We start from the raw sequence: 19212 nt of genomic DNA, 5'->3' as shown, positions 1-19212 counted from the left end.
ACAAACAAAACACAAAGTTTGCAAGCTTGGTATTCTATTAAATGTCCTTTGACTAGTAGCTGGCCATTTGGAGTGCCTCTGGTGTTACTATAAGAAGGTCCTCCATCTCAGATCACATTTTCCTCCCCAATACTTGTACAGAAATTGAAGGGGGATGTATTTATTAAAAGAACCAATGTTTGTGAACCTTGTGAGTTCCTAAGCTGAGTTAGGAAAAGATAATCGAGTTCATAAAATTCCAGCCTTTTGCTGTGCAAATTCCGTTTAGGCGCTCTGCTGTGTTGTTTGTTAGTAAATTTTGGTTTCCTTTGATGTCTTTTTCCTAAGCCTCTCAATATTTCCCATAGGTATTGACAAGACCCAACTTAAGTCCATGGAAGCATATCTTAAAGCTGTGAAATTGTTTCGAAATGACCAACTTCCCACTGAAGAACCAGAATATTCTCAGGTAATTCCAAAATGGCCTTTGTAGTGCTTGTCTGTTTTGATTTCTGCTTTTTTTCCCCGAACTCTTCTTATCCAATGTAGTTTTTATTCCTCTCAAGAGAGAGGCCAGTTTTGTATTCAACCAGTTTTCCTCTTCCCATTTTTTCATATATATAGGTAGACTTCTTGCTCTATTTTAAAGGCACATTAACATGAAGCAAATAGTGGCCCATTGAATAATTGAGAAGTGGGAAATTGAGAGGTAATTGCTGTAGTTAGAAAAAGGTTGCTAGAATATTGAATGTGGTGCATATATCTACATAAATAACTAGCTGTTCCCTGCCACGCATTGCTGTGGCCCTGTCTTTTGATCTGCAAAATAAAGTAATGAGAAAGTGTTGGTTTCTAATCTATGTAATTTCTTTCTGCTTGTGGGTAAACAGTATTTTTTGCAGTTTCTTTGTCAGTGTTGATGTGGAGAGTGTCTGTTTTGCCCACCCTGGAACATGCAAGATATCATTGCCCTTCTTTAAGGGTCCCTTTCAAATCTATAATACTATATCTCTCTGTGTGTGAATCATATCTATTTATATCTATGGCTGGATGGCTCTTTGTCAGGAGGGCTTTGATTACGTTTTCTTGCCCTAGTGAAGGGAGTTGGACTGGATGGCCTTGAGTATTTTCTGTTGGTCATGGGGGTTCTGGGTGGGAGGTTTGCCCCAATTCTGTCATTGGTGGGGTTCAGAACACTCTTTGATGGTAGGTGAACTGTGAATCCCAGTGACTACAACTTCCAAATGTTAAGGTCTATTTCTCCCAAACTCCATCTGTGTTCATATTTGGGCGTATTGAGTGCTTGTGCCAAGTTTGGTCCAGATCCATCATTGTTTGAGTCCACAGTGCTCTCTGGATGTAAGTGAACTACAACTCCCAAACTCAAGGTCAATGCCCACCAAACCCAGTATTTTGTATTGGTCATGGGAGTTCTGTGTGCCAAGTTTGGTTCAATTCCATTGTTGGTGGAGTTCAGAATGCTTTTTGATTGTAGGTGAACTATAAATCCCAGCGACTACAACTCCCAAATGACAAAGTCATAATTTTTTGAGTGATGGTCACTCCTTGTCACTCCTTGTGTTGTGAGATGTTTTGTTGCCAAATTTGGTGTGATTTCGTTCTTTGGTTCTTTTGTTTTTAAGGTACTCATTATGCACAGAACATTTATATATATATAGAAAATGTAATGTTCGTTTGTGAGATTAACATAACTCAAAAACCACTGGGCAAATTGACACCAAATTTGGACACAAGACACCTCTCAGGCCAATGAGTGACCATCACTCATAAAAGCACTGGGGGGAAAACAGCAGAAGAGACTTAAAAAGCCAAAAATAAAAATATATTACAATGCATGTGTAAAGCCACATATATATGCATATACACATATATACACACACACAAAACACATATACATAGACTGGGCCACAGCAACATGTGGCAGTGGATGGCTAGTAGCACATAAAACAACAATTTAAAACTCAGAACAACACCCAATAACCTATGGTGACAGCCATTCATAGAATCATTGATTTGGAAGAGACCTCATGGGCCATCCAGTCCAACCCCATTCTGCCGAGAAGCAGGAACATTGCATTCAAAGCACCCCCAACAGATGGCCATCCAGCCTCTGTTTAAAAGTCTCCAAAGAAGGATCCTCCACCACACTCCGGGGCAGAGAGTTCCACTGCTGAACATGGCCAAACCGTAGATATGGCCAAACTGTAAACAAGACAAGGAAATGAGATAGTTCAAATTGTAGTTAAGGAAGAAGGGCATAGGATAAAAGTGCAGTGCTGCGTCATTAATAACAGACCATTGGGGCTAGACATTCTCAAAGGCTTGTATAATAATATAAATTGTGCAATAGTTATTAACAAAGTATTTTCTCCATCAGATTATACACATAAACCTGGAATCAATAACACCCTACGTAAGCGGCCCCAAAAGGCCACAGGACAGAGTGGCTGTGACGGGCATGAAGGGGGATTTCCAAGCATGCCTCAATGAAAAGGTATGTGCAGGGGAAATGGGTGCGAAATCTCTATTTTGAAGCCAGAGCATATTTTTTTTTACACATGGGCAAATTCACCTTCTTTCATTGTTATGGGATTTTGTGACGTCGTTGTTTTTCAGCTGTTGTTATTTTGTTTGTTAAGTTTAATTAGGTGGTGTTACATTGTCGAATGTGTTTATTTTGCTGTAAGTGTTTTTATGGTTTCTTTCCGGCAATTAAATATTTGCCTATATGTTGGAAACCACCCTGAGTCCCTTTGGGGAGATAGGGTGGTATACCAATAAAATAATAATAATAATAATAATAATAATAATAAGAAGAAGAAGAAGAAGAAGAAGAAGAAGAAGAAGAAGAAGAAGAAGAAGAAGAAGAAGGCACGATATCTAAAACTATAGGGTAGATCTATTGTCAGCATTTCAGACTAAAATTGTCATAAATATGAAGGCCGATAAAGATGTTCAGTCTCAGATACTGTTGCACTCCAGACCAGGAAAAACCCTCTGACTTTAAACACCACACAGTTGAGTAGAAATGCAATCCATTTATTGAAGATAATTAAAAGCAGTAAAAGTAAAAAGCACTTTAAAGGAATAGGTAAATCCAATTAGGTAGGAAGATAAGCTGGAACAAAATAGTCCAAGGAATTAGTCCATCAAAGTCTATGAAAAACAAAGGTAGAAACTTCTATAGTAAAATCCAAAACACTGGAAACATGAGTCCAAAGCACTTAAAACCATAATCATAAAATCCAAGAATCAAAAACATCAATCAAAGGCACTTAGAACATGAATCTTTCCAAAGCAAGGTTTCCAAGGAACAGGGACGAGATCTGGACTTGATTCCAAACAATGCTTCATTGACTACAGATCCTGTACTTGGGACTTTTATCTCCTCGTTAAGCTATGTCCCAAGTGAGCAGAAATTGGTTTCGCTTTAGCCTTGAATCCCTTATCTTTATTTCTCAGAGCCTGTCAGAACACCAGAGCCACTGATCTGCTTTTCTGTTTTGTCTAATCACCTCCCGTCTATCTATTTGCTCATTAATTTCTGCAACTGGGCCAGGTGTCGAGCTGTTCTCAAGCTCCAAATCATGGGAATTCTCTGGTAGCAACTCAGGGAGCACACTATCATCCTCACACCCTTCAGGGACATCCTCATGAAAAAATACACTTCGAACAGAGATCTCCGGGTCATTCTCTCCATCAATACCATTGGAAACACCATTACCTTCATGAACTTCATTGTCATCACTCCCCACATCCAAAGCACCCTGATCCTTAAACACAATCACAGGCTGAGCTCCAACAAATATTTTGTTGTGCACATTGGGACTTCAGATCTGTTAATCGAATAGTCCACTCAGCATCTCAACAATAAAAGACAAAAAAACCCAAAAATACAGGCAAATAGACAGTAATCATGATTCTGAAACTTCTGTAATAGTTAATGAAAAGAAATTAAAACATGATAAAAGTTTATTAAAAAATAAATTTGGTAAAATGGGATTAAATTACAAGAGTTTTATTCGTTTATCGTGTCAGAAGCAAATTGAAGGTACAATTGTAACATATTTAAAAACACAAAGTTTCAAACTTGGCATGATATTAAATGTCCTTTGACCAGAAGCTGGCCACTTGGAGTGCCTCTGGTGTTGCTGTGAGAAGGTCCTCCATTGTGCATGCGGCAGGGCTAAGGTTGTATTGTAGTCAGTGGTCAGTGGTTTGTTCTTCTCCGCACTCGCCTGTCGAATTACAAGATGAAAGCAGGGGGAGTAGAGTGATGAGTGTAAAAGAGTCTGATTCTGTCGACCTCTCTAATCATTTCTTGTAAATTTCCGTAATACCAAGCACAGAATTTTAACCTCTCCCTTATTATTGTCTAAATGCAACTATGATGTGATGTCTTTGTAATACCTTTGTGACCTTCCAGGTTGGGTTTAAAGGCTTTCAGATCCCGGCAGAAAAGCAAAACGACGTCATCCCTGTGGAGTATGAAGGAAACGAGTACAAGTTGGCGCACGGCTCCGTGGTCATTGCGGCGGTGATCAGCTGTACCAACAACTGCAACCCATCTGTGATGCTAGGAGCAGGTACTCCTCAGTTGACATCTTGAGCAGTGATCAATTTTTATGCCCCCAGGGAACACTGTTGACGGTTTTTATGTTTTATGTTTGTTTTCATGTCTGATATAATAGGTTGTTTACATTTTATTCTGAGTTGCTAATTTATCATTTGTTTTATATGCTGTGGAGTTTAATTTTTGTTATTATGTGTCTGTTACGTGTTATGTTCAGGCATTGAATGTTTGCTCTTTTGTGATGGGAATCCACCCTGAGTCCCTTTGGGGAGATAGGGTGGAATATAAATAAAGTTTTATTATTATTATTATTATTATTATTATTATTATTTGAAACACAACAAGATGGGTCCACAGCAGACAAAATCACTCTGCTGGCTGTTACATTGGATTACACATCAGACCCTTCGCTAGTGTCTAGGACTGTGTGATGTATCGGCAAATAATGCGTGCAGATCCCAGTAAGGTGGCCTTCTGCAGCTGGCAGATGGTAATCTTGTCAGCGCTGATTGTGTTTAAGTGCAGGCCAAGGTCTTGAGGCACTGCACCCAGGGTGCCGATCACCACTTTATAGGCTTGTGCCAGAGTTATTATTATTTGAAACACAACAAGATGACTCCACAGCAGACACGCTGCTGGTTGTTGAATTGGATCACACGTTGGACATTTCCCAAGTGTCTAGGACTGTGTGATGTATTGGCAAGTAATGCGTGCAGATCCCAGTGAGGCGGCCTTTTGCAGCTGGCAGATGGTCATCTTGTCAGCACCGATTGTGTTTAAGTGCAGACCAAGGTCTTGAGGCACTGCACCAAGTGTGCCGACCACCACTGGGACCCCTGTGACTTGCTTGTGCCAGAGTCTTTACAGTTCGATCTTTACATCCTCATATCGTGTTAGCTTTTCCAGTTGCTTCTCTTCAATCCCGCTGTCACCTGGGATTGCAACATCGACAATCCGTACTTTGTTTTTTAACACAATTGTGAGGTCAGGAGTCTTGTGCTCCAGAACTCTGTCTGTCTGAATCCGGAAATCCCAGAGGAGTTTGGCCTGTTCATTCTCTGTAATTTTTCCGGCTTGTGATCCCACCAGTTCTTTGTCGCAGGCAGATGGTGTTTGTGGCACAGGTTCCAATGAATCATCTGAGCAACGGTGTTGTGCCTCTGCTTGTAGTCTGTCTGCGCGATCTTATTATTATTAATTTATTATTATTATTAGTAGTAGTAGTAGTAGTAGTAGTAGTAGTAGTATTAGATTGTACCTCTTGTTCTTTTCTACCTCTTGCTGTATTGATACATCTGTAGCTCAAGGGCAAAGCAAGTCCGATTAGTGTTAGAATGATAGAGGGTACGCAAAGGTCCTTTGTTTGTTTTAATTTTTTGCAACATCTCTCTCTGTTTGTTCTTTCTCCCTTCGTTTCTCTGTCTTAATATAATATGCTATCTTTAATATAGTCCTCTGAAGGAAAAGGTAACACCCAAATGCATCTAGCCATTGCTTTCTTGCAGATATGGGCAAACTTCCACCCTCCAGGTGTTTTGGACTACAACCCCCACAATTCCTAACGGCCGGTAGGATTTCAGGAATTGTGGAAGTCCAAATCACCTGGAGGAGGGCCAAAGTTGGTCCATGCCTGGTGTAGATGCACCTTCAGTTATATTATATTAATTGTATTGTTTTTTAATCATTGTTTTTTGTTTTATCAATGTGTTGTTGGGCTTGGCCTCATGTAAGCCGCTCCGAGTCCCCTTGGGGAGATGGTGGCGGGGTATAAATAAAGTATTATTATTATTGTTGTTATTATTATTATTATTATTATTATTATTATATGTGACATATCAGAAATCATGTATCCAGATCATTGTTCTGTAATCAAATACTTACGTGAGACCGAAAGCCTCCCCATTGCTGCTTTGTTGCTTTATCGTGTCACTTAGAACGCTTGTTGCTCTTTGTCCCGATTGTTAACAACCTCTTTCATGGTTCATACACAGGTTTGTTGGCCAAAAAGGCTGTTGAAGCTGGTCTGACCGTGAAACCTTACATCCGAACTAGCCTGTCGCCTGGGAGCGGAATGGTCACCCAGTATCTCAGTTCCAGTGGCGTATTGCCGTACCTTAACAGACTCGGGTATGGACTTTTTTTGTACTGGTGTCAGAGTATGTCCTAATGAACAATATAGCATGCTTCAAATACCATCATGTCCAAAGCATACAAGTACTATAAGGGCTGCCTTGCAAGAAAAAGCACTGTGTCATTAATTGTGTATCTTTACTGATGAGACATTTAAAAAATTGTGTCAGAAGCAACTTGAAAAACTGCAAGTTGCTCCTGGTGTGAGAGAATTAGCAGTCTGCAGAGATGCTACCCAGGGAACGCCCAGATATTTTACCTTCTCTCATGCCCCTGCATGGGAGGCTGGAGCTGACAGACAGGAGCTCACCCCGTCTCGCGGATTCGAACTGCTGACCTTCAGGGTCCTCATCACACTGGAGAACGAATCCACTTAAAATCCGGTTAATGCCTCCTGCAGAATATGGCAGGTCATCATAGGAACATACATTATGACCTGCCATATTCTATGTCAGATTCGTTGCCAATCTTGCTTGGTATTACCTCAATCTTGGGCGGAAAAGGGTCTTTCTCCATCAGTTATCTAATTGGATTACTGTGAGTTTTCCGGGCTGTATGGCCATGTTCCAGAAGCATTCTCTCCTGACGTTTTGCCTACATCTATGGCTGGCATCCTCATAGGTTGAGAGATCTATGCTTTATGCTTATATTTTGCTTTGTTAATCTTATGGTTGTGTTGCTTTTACTTTGTATGTTTTGTGATGTTACCTGGGATGGAGCAGTATATAAATAAGGTATTATTATTATTATTATTATTATTATTTCTATTGGAAACTAGGCAAGCGAGGTTTACATATCTACAGGGCCAGACAGCCCAGAAAAATCACAGCCACCCAGTGATTCTGGCTGTGAAAGCCTGTGACAACACCTTTCTTTGAAACTTTCAATGCCTTGCGTTGAAGTTTGGCCCTTTAGCATAAAAAGCATTGAGTCTATAGCTGACATTCCATCTCTGAAAGGATTCCATGTGTTTCAAGGAATATAGGAATGAAATAGGACTTGCCAGTAAGCCGCTGTATCTTGGTTTCCCCTTTTAGATTTGAGGTCATTGGCTATGGATGTTCCACATGTGTTGGAAATACCGCTCCGCTGCCAGAAACCATTCAGAATGCAATTGTGCAGGTAGGTTTTTCCACCCAAGGCACAGCAGACCTTGACTTCTCTTGACTGGTAAGAAAGAGCTGAGATTTTTTAATTAAATAGGATAAATTTTGCTCATCATTCAAATTGAGTGGTTTTCAAAAAAGCTGATAAATTCGTGTAAATAGTAGCAGTCAAAGGGCGACTGAAATGATCAAGGATCTGGAGAACAAGCCCTATGAGGAGCGGCTTAAAGAGCTGAGCATGATTAGCCTGCAGAAGACAAGGCTGAGAGAAAACATGATGAGGGTCGTGTATCAAGAAGTGAGGGGAAGTCTTAGGGAGGAGGGAGCAAGCTTATTTTCTGGTGCCCTGGAGACAAGGACGCGGAAAACAAAATCTTCAAACTACAGGAAAGATAGGAGATTCATAGAATCATAGAATCAAAGAGTTGGAAGAGACCTCATGAGCCATCCAGTCCAACCCCCTGCCAAGAAGCAGGAATATTGCATTGAAATCACCCTTGACAAATGGCCATCCAGCCTCTGTTTAAAAGCTTCCAAAGAAGGAGCCTCCATCACACTCCGGGGCAGAGAGTTCCACTGCCCTGGAGGTCTCTTCCAATCCTATGATTCTGTGGATGCATAGAAATGTATACTTTCTATCTTTCAGGGTGATTTGGTGGCTTGTGGGGTTTTGTCCGGGAACAAGAACTTCGAAGGCCGCCTCTGCAGTTGCATCCGTGCCAACTACCTTGCCTCCCCTCCTCTGGTTATAGCGTATGCTATCGCAGGAACTGTGAATATCGATTTCCAGACGGAGCCATTAGGTAACGAATATCTGGGTGCTTTCAGCTGATATTTACGTAATAGAGGGCTTGGGTTTTATGTTTAAGGAGTCTCTTCCCATTTGAAAATGGCATCCGTGTGTTATGTGGAGCTGCTTTTCCTAATTGACCGCCTGCCCCATCTTTGCCTAGGGGTCACTCCTGATGGGAAAAGCATCTTCCTCTACGATATTTGGCCTACGCGAGAAGAACTTCAACAAGTGGAGGAAGAGCTTGTCATCGCATCCATGTTTAAAGAACTGAGGCAGAAAATGGAGGTAATATTCCTCACTAATCTTATTTTATTTTCTGGGTTTGTTATGCTTTTGTGTTATATTGTGTGTATTGTACTGATGGGGGTGGCCTCATGTAAGCCGCCCCCTGGGGGAGGGGGAGATGGAGCGGGGTATAGATAAAGTATTATTATTATTATTATTATTATTATTATTATTATTATCCTATGACAAATGGCCTGTATTATGACTTGAATTGTCATTCAATCTGATGTCCTATATTGTATTAACTGCTCCTGTTAATTTGCTCTGTTTCCATGATTTTTTCTGTCTTAATACATTGTCATCTACCTTACTAAACCACTTTATCCTTTAACTAGTTCACGTAGTGGTTTTCCTCCCCCCCTCCAAAATTAGTCTGCTGTTATTGTTGTTGCTAACTATTTTTGTTATGTTGTTTTATGTTTTTATGCATAATATTAATATTATGTATTAATATTATATATTACTATTTTGCACTATAACACTATATTGCAATATTATTAGTAATGTTACATGTAGGATATAATATGCAATATTATTATATTGTATTATTAGTATTGTATTAAATATCATGATCAGTATTATATAATTAGTATAGCACAATATTAGTATTATATATTATTATATTGTACTATAACACTGTCCTGCAATATTATTAGTAATATTACATGTAATGCATCATATTTAATTATTATATTATTATATTGTATTATTATTAGAATTAGATTGTATTACAATATTATGATCAATATTATATGTGTATAGAATGTATTATATTAGCATAGCACAATATTAATATTATGTATTTATGCTGTTTTAATTGTTATTGCTTTATTTTAATTATATTCTGCCTGAGTTTGGCCCCATGTAAGCCGCCCCGAGTCCCTTTGGGGAGATGTAGGTGGGGTAGAAAAATAAAGTTGTTGTTGTTGTTGTTGTTGTTGTTCTTCTTCTTCTTCTTCTTCTTCTTATTCTTCTTCTTCTTCTTCTTCTTCTTATTATTATTATTATTATTATTATTATTATCATCTGTGTGTGTGTGTGGTGCATATATACACACAGACATAATTGTGAAAATATGTGTGTGTGTGGAGCTGGGGTGTCCCCTTACACAGACAAGCTCCTGCCTCCACAAACAGCTCTAGCTCCCACTACTCAGGAGACCCAAATGGCGCTCCCCCCAATGACATTGCAGGTTATAGTGAGCACCATGAACATATCCAACAGCCCTGTCAATGTCCCCCACAGATACCATACTGCCCACAACCCAAGTGAAGGCTTTCATTCAGGGGAAATTTCATCCTAGATTTTATGTGTTTCCTCCACCTCAGGCATCCCATTGTTTCTGACTCTCCATTGGTGTGGAATTTGCATGACCCCGCCCACTGCCTCTCCCTTAACCCTTTCCTACTCTTTTCTATGGCACACAGCAAACAGAGGAATTGGTCAGCCACTGAACATACTAGAGAGCTTTGGGGAGAATTCGCCATGATTTGTAGTTGTAGGTACTGGGATGTATAGTTCACCTGCAATCTAGAGCACTCTGAACTCCACCAATGATGGACCTGGAATTCAGTTGGCACACAGAACCCTTGTGACCAGCAAAAAATTCTGGAAGTCTTTAGTGGGATTTATAGGAGTTGTAGTTCTCCTACATCCAGAACACACTATGAACCCAAACAATGATGGATGTGGACCAAACTTGGCATGCATACCTGATATACCCGAATTTGAATACTGGTGGATTTGGAGGGGAATTGGCCAGGACATTTTGGAGTTGTAGGTACTGGGATTTATAGTTCACCTACAATCATTGAGCAGTCTGAACTCCACCAAAGAGGGAATTGGACTAAACCTGGCATACAGAGCCCCCTTGATACTGGAGGTCTTTGGGGAAAATTCACCTTGATTTGGGGGAGTTTAGTTCACCTATATCCAGAGAGCAGTGTGAACCCAAACACCAATGGATTTCGACTGGCCTATTAAACCTGATATGCTGAAATTTGATGACTGGAAGGGTTTGTGGGGGGGGGGGGGTAACTGATCTTCCTTCCAGGGAGTTGTAATTCACCCACAGCCAGAGAAACTCTGACCTCCAATGATGATGGGCCTGGGCCACACTTGGCACCCCCATGACTAACTCAACCTACTTGAGCAGTTTGAAGGGACTGACTCACCATAGTGGGAGTTGTAGTTTACCCTACAGCCAGAGAGCACACTGAACCCCACCAGTGATGCATCTAGAGCAAACTTGCCCAACATCACAAACTTCAACTACTGTTAGAGTTTTTCAGGGGTTAACCTGGCATGATGTGAGTTGTAGTTCACCCATTTTGCACAATTAAAAAATTGAATTTTTCAAATAACCCTGGCAGCACTGGGTACCCAAGCTTGTGTGTGTGTGTGTGTGTGTGTGTGCAGTATGTAAAGGACTGAAACTGAATTAACTGAAAATGAGCAGTCATCAATAAAAAGGATGTTCATATTGCACTTTATTTTGGTCCTGTTTTTTTTTCAGAAAGGAAATAAGCTATGGAACTCTTTGGAAGCGCCTGAGTCGGTTTTATTTACATGGGATTCAAAGTCTACGTACATCCGATGTCCTTCGTTTTTTGATAAGCTTGTAAGTATGGAAGCCCTCGCTCTATTCATTTGGAATTTGCTGCACCCAAGCGAATCTCTGCCTGTTGGTTTCATCAAATGTCTAATCCTCTTCCAATTTGAAGATGGGCGGTTATAAAGTTTCAGGAAACGTTGTGTGTTTTAAAAGCTGAACACAAAATTCTCCCTTGAGAACAAAGGAATTTGTTTCAAGTCTTGAGAACTGAATGTGGCTCGCAGTCCCTCAACATAAAAAAAAATCTGTCCATATCGTCTGTAGCTTTGTAATATGTAATATTTATAATATGTAATATTATTATATTGTATCATTAGTATTATATTGCATTCAATATTATGAACAGCATTATATGTACATACAATATATTATATAATTAGCATAGCACAATATTAGTATTATATATTATTATATTGTACTATAATACTGACCTGCAATATTATTACTAATATTACATGTAATATATCATATTTAATTAGTGTATTATTATTATTATTAGCATTAGATTGTATTACAATATTATGATCAATATTATATGTGTATAGAATGTATTATATTAGCGTAGTACAATATTATGTATTACTATTTTGCACTATAACTATACTGCAATATTATTAGTACTTTTACATGTAGTATATAGTATGTAATATTATTATATTTTATTATTAGTATTATATTGTATAACAATATTATGATCAATATTATATGTACATACAATATACTGTATAATTAGCATAGCACAATATTGGTAGCATATATTATTACATTGTGCTATAACACCGTCCTGCAATATTATTACTAATATTACATGTAGTATATAATTATATTGTTTTACTGTATTATTGCTAGTATTAGATTGTATTACAATATTATGATCAATATCTGTACATACAATATATTGTATTATTAGCATAGCACAATATTAGTATTATGTATTACTATATGGTACTATTCCACCGTACTGCAATATTAGTAGTCATATTACATGAAATATATATATACAGATATTATATTGTATTATTAGTATTATATTGTATTATATTATAATATTATATGTATATACAATATATTATTAGCATAGCACAATATTAGCATTATATTTTACTATAACCCGGTAGCTGCAAGAGATGCTTTTCCAAACTTACCAGTGGAAGTTACTATAGAGCAGGCATGGGCAAACTTTGACCTTCCTCCAGGTGTTTTGGACTTCAACTCCCACAATTCCTAACAGCCTACCGGCTGTTAGGAATTGTGGGAGTTGAAGTCCAAAACACCTGGAGGAAGGCCAAAGTTTGCCCATGCCTGCTGTAGAGTCACATTGCAATTCCAAGAATAATTCCAAGAATATTTTAAACAGCTGGGAACACAATGTCTTCAGTGTGTTTGTTTTCCTTTTTGCCTCACAGGCCAAAGACCCTCGTCCGCCCCAGTCGATTGAAAACGCACACGTTCTGTTGCACTTGGGGGATTCTGTCACAACGGATCACGTCTCGCCTGCTGGCAGCATCGCAAGGGGCAGCGCCGCCGCCAGATACTTGACCAATAAAGGGTGAGGACCTTCAGAGGAGGAATGGGGGGCGGGTGCTGAATGGGGGGGGGGGGGGTCAACTCATCCCCAAAATGGCTGCATTCCAGAAGTTGCGCTTTCAAGCAGATGAACTATGTGGCATAACTATAAGTAGGATTAACTGAATCTCCATCAAGCCTCTGGTCCCAATTTTCTGCATAATCTCTAAATCAACCTGGGGGTCGGGACCCCTGGGAGAGCTTGCGACGGGGGTGTTAAAGGGGTTACAAAAACCCCCTTTAACAGAATACACAGTATTTCCGTTGGTCATGGGGTTCTGTGTGGGAAGTTTGGTGGAGTTCAGAATACTCTTTGATCACAAGTGAACTATAAATCCCAGCAAGGTCTATTTTCCCCAAACTACACCAGTGCTCACATTTGGGCATATTAAGTATTCGTGCCAAGTTTGGTCCAGGTCCATCCTTGTTTGAGTCCAAAGTGCTCTCTGGATGTAGGTGAACTACAACTCCAAAAGTCAAGGTCCCACCAAACCCTTTCAGTATTTTCTGTTGGTCACAGGAGTTCTGTGTGCCAAGTTTTGTTCAATTCCCTCGTTGGTGGAGTTCGGAATACTCTTTGAGTGTAGGTGAACTATAAATCCCAGGATCTACAATTCCCAAATGTCAAGGTCTATTTTCCCCAGACTCCACCAGTGTTCACATTTGGACATATTGAGCATTTGTGCCAAGTTTGGCCCAGATCCATCATGGTTTGAGTACCCAGTGCTCTCTAGATGTAGGTGAACTACAACTCCCAAACTCAAGGTCAATGCCCACCAACCCCTTCTAGGATTTTCTGTTGGTCATGGGAGTTCTGTGTGGGAAGTTTGATTCAGTTTTATCATTGGTGGGGTTTGGAATGTGGTCGCGCAGGTAGACCGTTCAGGGCTTTGTAGGTCAAAAACTGCACCTTGAATTGGGCCCGGAAAATAAACGGCAGCCAGTGGAGATCCTTAAACAGGAGAGTTAACCGCTCTCTATAATTCACACCAGTTAGTAATCTGGCCGCTGCCTGTTGGACCAGTTTCCGGGCTGTCTTCAAGGGCAGCCCCACGTAGAGCGCATTAAATAAAGTATTATTATTATTATTATTATTATTATTATTATCACTGGGTTGCTGTGAGTTTTCCAGGCTGTATGGCCATGTTCCAGAAGCACACTCTCCTGACATTTCACAGAGGTTGTGACCTCACAACCTCTGAGGATGCCTGCCATAGATCTGGGCAAACCGTCAGGAGATAATGCTTCTGGAACATGGCCAGGCAGCCCGGAAAACTCACAACAATCCAGTGATTCCGGCCTTGAAAGCCTTGGACAACACATTGAACATCTCTACGGGAGAAACTGTTCCAAGACTCATGGAGATTGGAAAAACTATCGAGTAGGAAAGCACATCTACTGTACTATCTGCCTTTCCATCCTCACAACGTCTGAGGATGCCTGCCATAGATAGGGACAAAACGTCAGGAGAGAATGCTTCTGGAACATGGCCAGACAGCCTGGAAAACTCACAGCAGCCCAGTAACTCTTCTTAGCTTCCAAGATCAGAGGTGGTCTGGTGCCTTTAGAGTACGACCAGGATGTAAAATGATTCCTGTAGTCAACATATACTTCCCACTCACCTCTGTGTTTGGATTGTCTTCTGTGGTCTCTTTTAGCCTCACTCCCCGTGAATTCAATTCCTATGGTGCTCGGCGGGGCAATGACGCTGTGATGACGAGAGGCACTTTTGCCAACATCAAGCTTTTCAACAAATTCATTGGGAAACCGGCTCCAAAAACCATCCACTTCCCAACTGGGCAGACGGTAAGGACGTGGTTATTTCAACAGAGCCATTGATAGGCAACTGATGCTTGGGAATTTCCATCTTTCCCATCTTCTCCCTCCTCTGTTGCAGTTGGATGTATTCGATGCGGCTGAGTTATACCGGAAAGAGAACATACCTCTGATCATCTTGGCTGGCCAGAAGTACGGACTGGGGAGCTCAAGAGACTGGGCTGCAAAGGGGCCTTTTTTACTGGTACGTTCACATTGTATTTCAAGTACCGTATATACGCGAGTATAAGCTGAGATTTTCAGTCCTTTTTAAAGGCTGAAAAGGCCCCATATGCTTATACTTGAGTCAAAGTTATCTATTATTTTACTCTGTTGCTATTATTATTATTATTATTATTATTATTATTATTACATTTATTATTTTACTCTATTATTACTGCCATTATTACATTTCCATTATTTTATGCTATTATTTTTATTTTTATTACATTTATTATTTTACTCTATTATTATTGGAAGGATACATTGACATTGAAGAAGGTGAGAATAATGGTTTAATCAGAGCTGGATAGTCTTATCTGAAATTACAGGTTTTGTAAATATTCAAAAACATTTAACTCACTGATGCCTCAATTAATGTAATTTTATTAGTAGCTATTTTTATTTTGAAATTGACCCATAGCTGCTGCATTTCCCACCCTCGGCTTATACTTGAGTCAATACATTTTCCCAGTTTTTTTGGTGGTCAAATTAAGCGCCTTGGTTTATATTTGGGTCAGCTTATACTTGAGTATATACGGTAACTATGAGATCCTAGGTGTGCTCATTATTTGGGGCAACTCATTTCTTATTTGGTGATTTAAAAAAAAAAATATTACATTTGGCCTGGCCATAGGTTTTTAAATCCTTGTGTGTTATTGTTATATGTGATTTATATTAATTTGTATTGTATTGCATTGCTTGTTTACTGCTTTTCTGTTTTGATGTGTTATTTAAGCTGCTCCAAGTCCCTTGGGGAGATGGTAACGGGGTATAAATAAAGTTGTTTATTATTATTATTATTATTATTATTATTATTTCAGTTTCGTAAAACTTAATTGTTTCATGCTGTTTCCTTGAAAATATTGTTTTGGATTTCCATTTGCAAATTGGGACGATTGTTACAAAAGTCTTTCCTGTTTCTGCACTTGGCAGCTTATTTCAGAAGATAGCACCAGGTCTAATAGTTTTACGTTACAGAATAATATTGTATCGCAGTGAACTTGAACTGAAGTTCCAATTATTTTGGAATTATTGGAAGGATAGACGGACTGAACCAGGTGTACCTGTTTCCACAGGGTGTCAAGGCAGTTATCGCCGAAAGCTACGAGAAGATCCACAAAGGCCATTTAATTGGGATGGGCATTGCTCCGCTCCAGTTTCTCCAAGGCGAAAGCGCACATGTTTTGGGCCTGACGGGCAAAGAGCAGTTTTCTATCTCCTTTCCTCAAGAGTTATCCCCTGGAATCACGTTAGACGTAAAGGTACCTTGGTTTTGCTTCTATACGCAGGCAGGCTGTAATGCTGACGCCTTAAGAGTTATTTTGTTTAACTTCTAACACTTCCCACTGGTATACTTATTGATTGAAATGTGACCTGGTTTTGAGGAGTGCCTTCATTGCTTGGAAGTTCGGCAACAAAACAAGGTTGGATATGTTGGGCGAGTGGGCTTGTTAACAAAAGACCCTCCCCAGGAATGTACTTATTAGCAGTAGCGTGGCGCAGCACCAGGAGCCCAAAATGATACAAAGAACAAAAACACACACCAATGTTATCTCTTCCATAGAAGGCTTTTCTTTATAGCAAAATAATATGGTTGCACTATTTACAAAAAGGTTTCCGTAACACAAAGAAAGTTCTTTATACTTCCTTCTTTGCTTCCACACTGGGCTCCTTTCTCATGCAGATAAACAGCTTCGCTCTCACAGAGCTTCCTCTGACACAGAAGTTACACAGGAGTTTCACAATAGCTTCACACACACAGCAGCCTTCACACTAGAGCTTCACACACGGTAGCTATACACACAGCAGCCTTCACACTGGAGCTTTACAGACAATAGCCTTCAACCTGGGGCTTCTCTCACAGAAAGTTCTCACACCAGGCCCACTCACACTGCGGCCTACCTCACACTGAGGCCTTCTCACACTACTAAGTTACAGGCACACCTGCTTGTATTGAACTTCAGCTATTACTGAGGCACACAAAATTCTTTATACTTTCTTCTTCACTTCCATGCTGGGCTTCTTTCTCATGCAGATAAACAGCTTCGCTCTCACAGAGCCTCTTCTCAAACCGAACTTACACAGGAGTATCTCACAGTAGCTTTTTACACACAGCAGCCTTCACACTGAAGCTTCACACATGATGGCCTTCAACCTGGGGCTTCTCTCACTGAAGCTTCTCATACTGAGGCCTACTAACACTGAGGCACACCTCACACTGAGGGCTCTCTTAGACTGACGCCTCTCGCACACACTGAGGCGAACTAACACTGAAGCCTACCTCATACTGAGGCCTATTAACACACTGAGGCCCTACTCCCAGAGAGACCTGTCACAGACTGAGGACTACTAAGCTACAGGCATACCTGCTTATATTGAACTGCAGCTTTTGTTGAGTCATTGAGGCCTACCTCACACTGAGGGCTTTCTCTCACAGAGACCTCTCACAGACTGAGGACTACTAAGCTACAGGCATGTCTGCTTATATTGAACTGCAGCTTTTGCTGAGTCATTGAGGCCTACTCACACTGAGGCCTTTCTCCCAGGGAGACCTCTCACAGACTGAGGGCAACTAAGCTACAGGCATACCTGCTTATATTGAACTGCAGCTTTTGCCGAGTCATTGAGGCCTACTTCACACTGAGGCCTTTCTCTCACAGAGACCTCTCACAGACTGAGGACTACTAAGCTACAGGCATGTCTGCTTATATTGAACTACAGCTTTTGCCAAGTCATTGAGGCCTACTCACACTGAGGCCTTTCTCCCAGAGAGACCTCTCACAGACTGAGGGCAACTAAGCTACAGACACACCTGCTTATATTTAACTGCAACTTTTGCTGAGTCATTGAGGCCTACCTCACACTGAGGCCTTTCTCTCACAGAGACCGCTCACAGACCGAGGACTACTAAGCTACTGGCACACTTGCTTATATTGAACTGCAGCTTTTACTGAGTCATGGCATCCATTTAACCCTTTCAGTGCTTGACTCACATTTTTGTAATTAAAAATACTTAAGTTAATTTTTAATATTTTTGATGGGACGTTGTCAGAGCAGTAGAAAAGGTGTGCTGTGCACTCATCAAAGGCCCTGAGAGAGGCGGAAGGCTTGAAACAATAGGGAAATGCAGTTAGCATTTGGAAAAACGAATGTTTGTGAACTCTTTTGGGAGAGAGCCCTGTCTGATGTGTCCTTTTGCTTCCTCCCCTTTCTAAGACAAATACAGGTAAAGTATTCCGCGTTCTTGCCTCCTTTGACAATGACGTCGAAGTGACGTTGTACCGACACGGCGGCGTTTTGAACTACATGATGCGGAGGCTGTTGTAGGGCCCCGTTTGCCCCTCTCTCCCTCCCTCCCTTCATGGGCCGCGCGGGCCTCACCCGGTCGACGGAACTGTCCACAGTCCCACCGCGCTCGGGGTGCTTCGTCCATGGATGTACAAGATTGTGAATTGTTGTAGTGACTGCGGCAGGAATCCTTCCGGATTTTCAAATAATATTCGAATGGTGCTATATTGACATTGCTTTAACAAATAATTGACGTGCGTGTCGTGACAAGAGGAAGCTGTAAGTATGGGGAGGGAGGGCGGGCGGGGAGGGAGTGGGGTGTCCTGGACCGTTTTGTAAATAAAGGATGTCAAACCCTGGACGTGAATTCTGGAGAACATTTTCAGCCAGGTCATGATTCTTAGCCGTTTGGGGTTGGTTTTTGTCCCTCTCTCCCTCTTTCTGTATTGCTTCTTGGCGTGAGAGCAGCACATGGCTCACAAGTTGGAGGGTGCATTCTTCCTTTTTTATTATTTATTTTATTTAAAACATTGATATTCTGCCCTTCTCACCCCGAAGGGGACTCAGGACGGAGCACGGCATATATACGGCAAACATTCAATGCCGGGACACAAATTCACATACACTATATAAATAAAAACGTAATGTTCGTTTGTGATACCATCAGAACTCAAAAACCACTGGGTGAATTGACACCAAATTTGGACACAAGACACCTAACAACCCAACTGCAATTGAAGGGAGACGTCAACAAGCTGGAATGTTTCCAGAGGAAGAGGGCAACTCAAATGATCAAGGGTCTGAAGAACAAGCTCTATGA

The 19212-nt window shown here is 40.7% G+C and overlaps 1 protein-coding gene across 1 annotated transcript in view; it reads left to right on the top strand.

The window, feature by feature from the left end:
* IREB2 (iron responsive element binding protein 2) overlaps window positions 1-18686 on the top strand; it is a 41204-nt gene extending 22518 nt beyond the window's left edge. The window contains exons 10-22 of the mRNA XM_060755708.2: window positions 348-448; window positions 2378-2494; window positions 4427-4586; window positions 6565-6700; window positions 7741-7825; window positions 8456-8612; window positions 8763-8887; window positions 11403-11507; window positions 12908-13050; window positions 14726-14873; window positions 14965-15087; window positions 16181-16366; window positions 18321-18686. Of these exons, the coding sequence (XP_060611691.2) occupies window positions 348-448; window positions 2378-2494; window positions 4427-4586; window positions 6565-6700; window positions 7741-7825; window positions 8456-8612; window positions 8763-8887; window positions 11403-11507; window positions 12908-13050; window positions 14726-14873; window positions 14965-15087; window positions 16181-16366; window positions 18321-18431 (1697 nt within the window). The 3' untranslated portion in view covers window positions 18432-18686. The remainder of the gene's footprint in view (window positions 1-347; window positions 449-2377; window positions 2495-4426; window positions 4587-6564; window positions 6701-7740; window positions 7826-8455; window positions 8613-8762; window positions 8888-11402; window positions 11508-12907; window positions 13051-14725; window positions 14874-14964; window positions 15088-16180; window positions 16367-18320) is intronic.
* Window positions 18687-19212: the final 526 nt, after the last annotated feature.

Source organism: Anolis sagrei, chromosome 9 (genome assembly GCF_037176765.1).
Source record: "Anolis sagrei isolate rAnoSag1 chromosome 9, rAnoSag1.mat, whole genome shotgun sequence".
NCBI classification, from domain to species: Eukaryota; Metazoa; Chordata; class Lepidosauria; order Squamata; family Dactyloidae; genus Anolis; species Anolis sagrei.
This window is presented reverse-complemented; position numbering and strand designations above follow the sequence as displayed.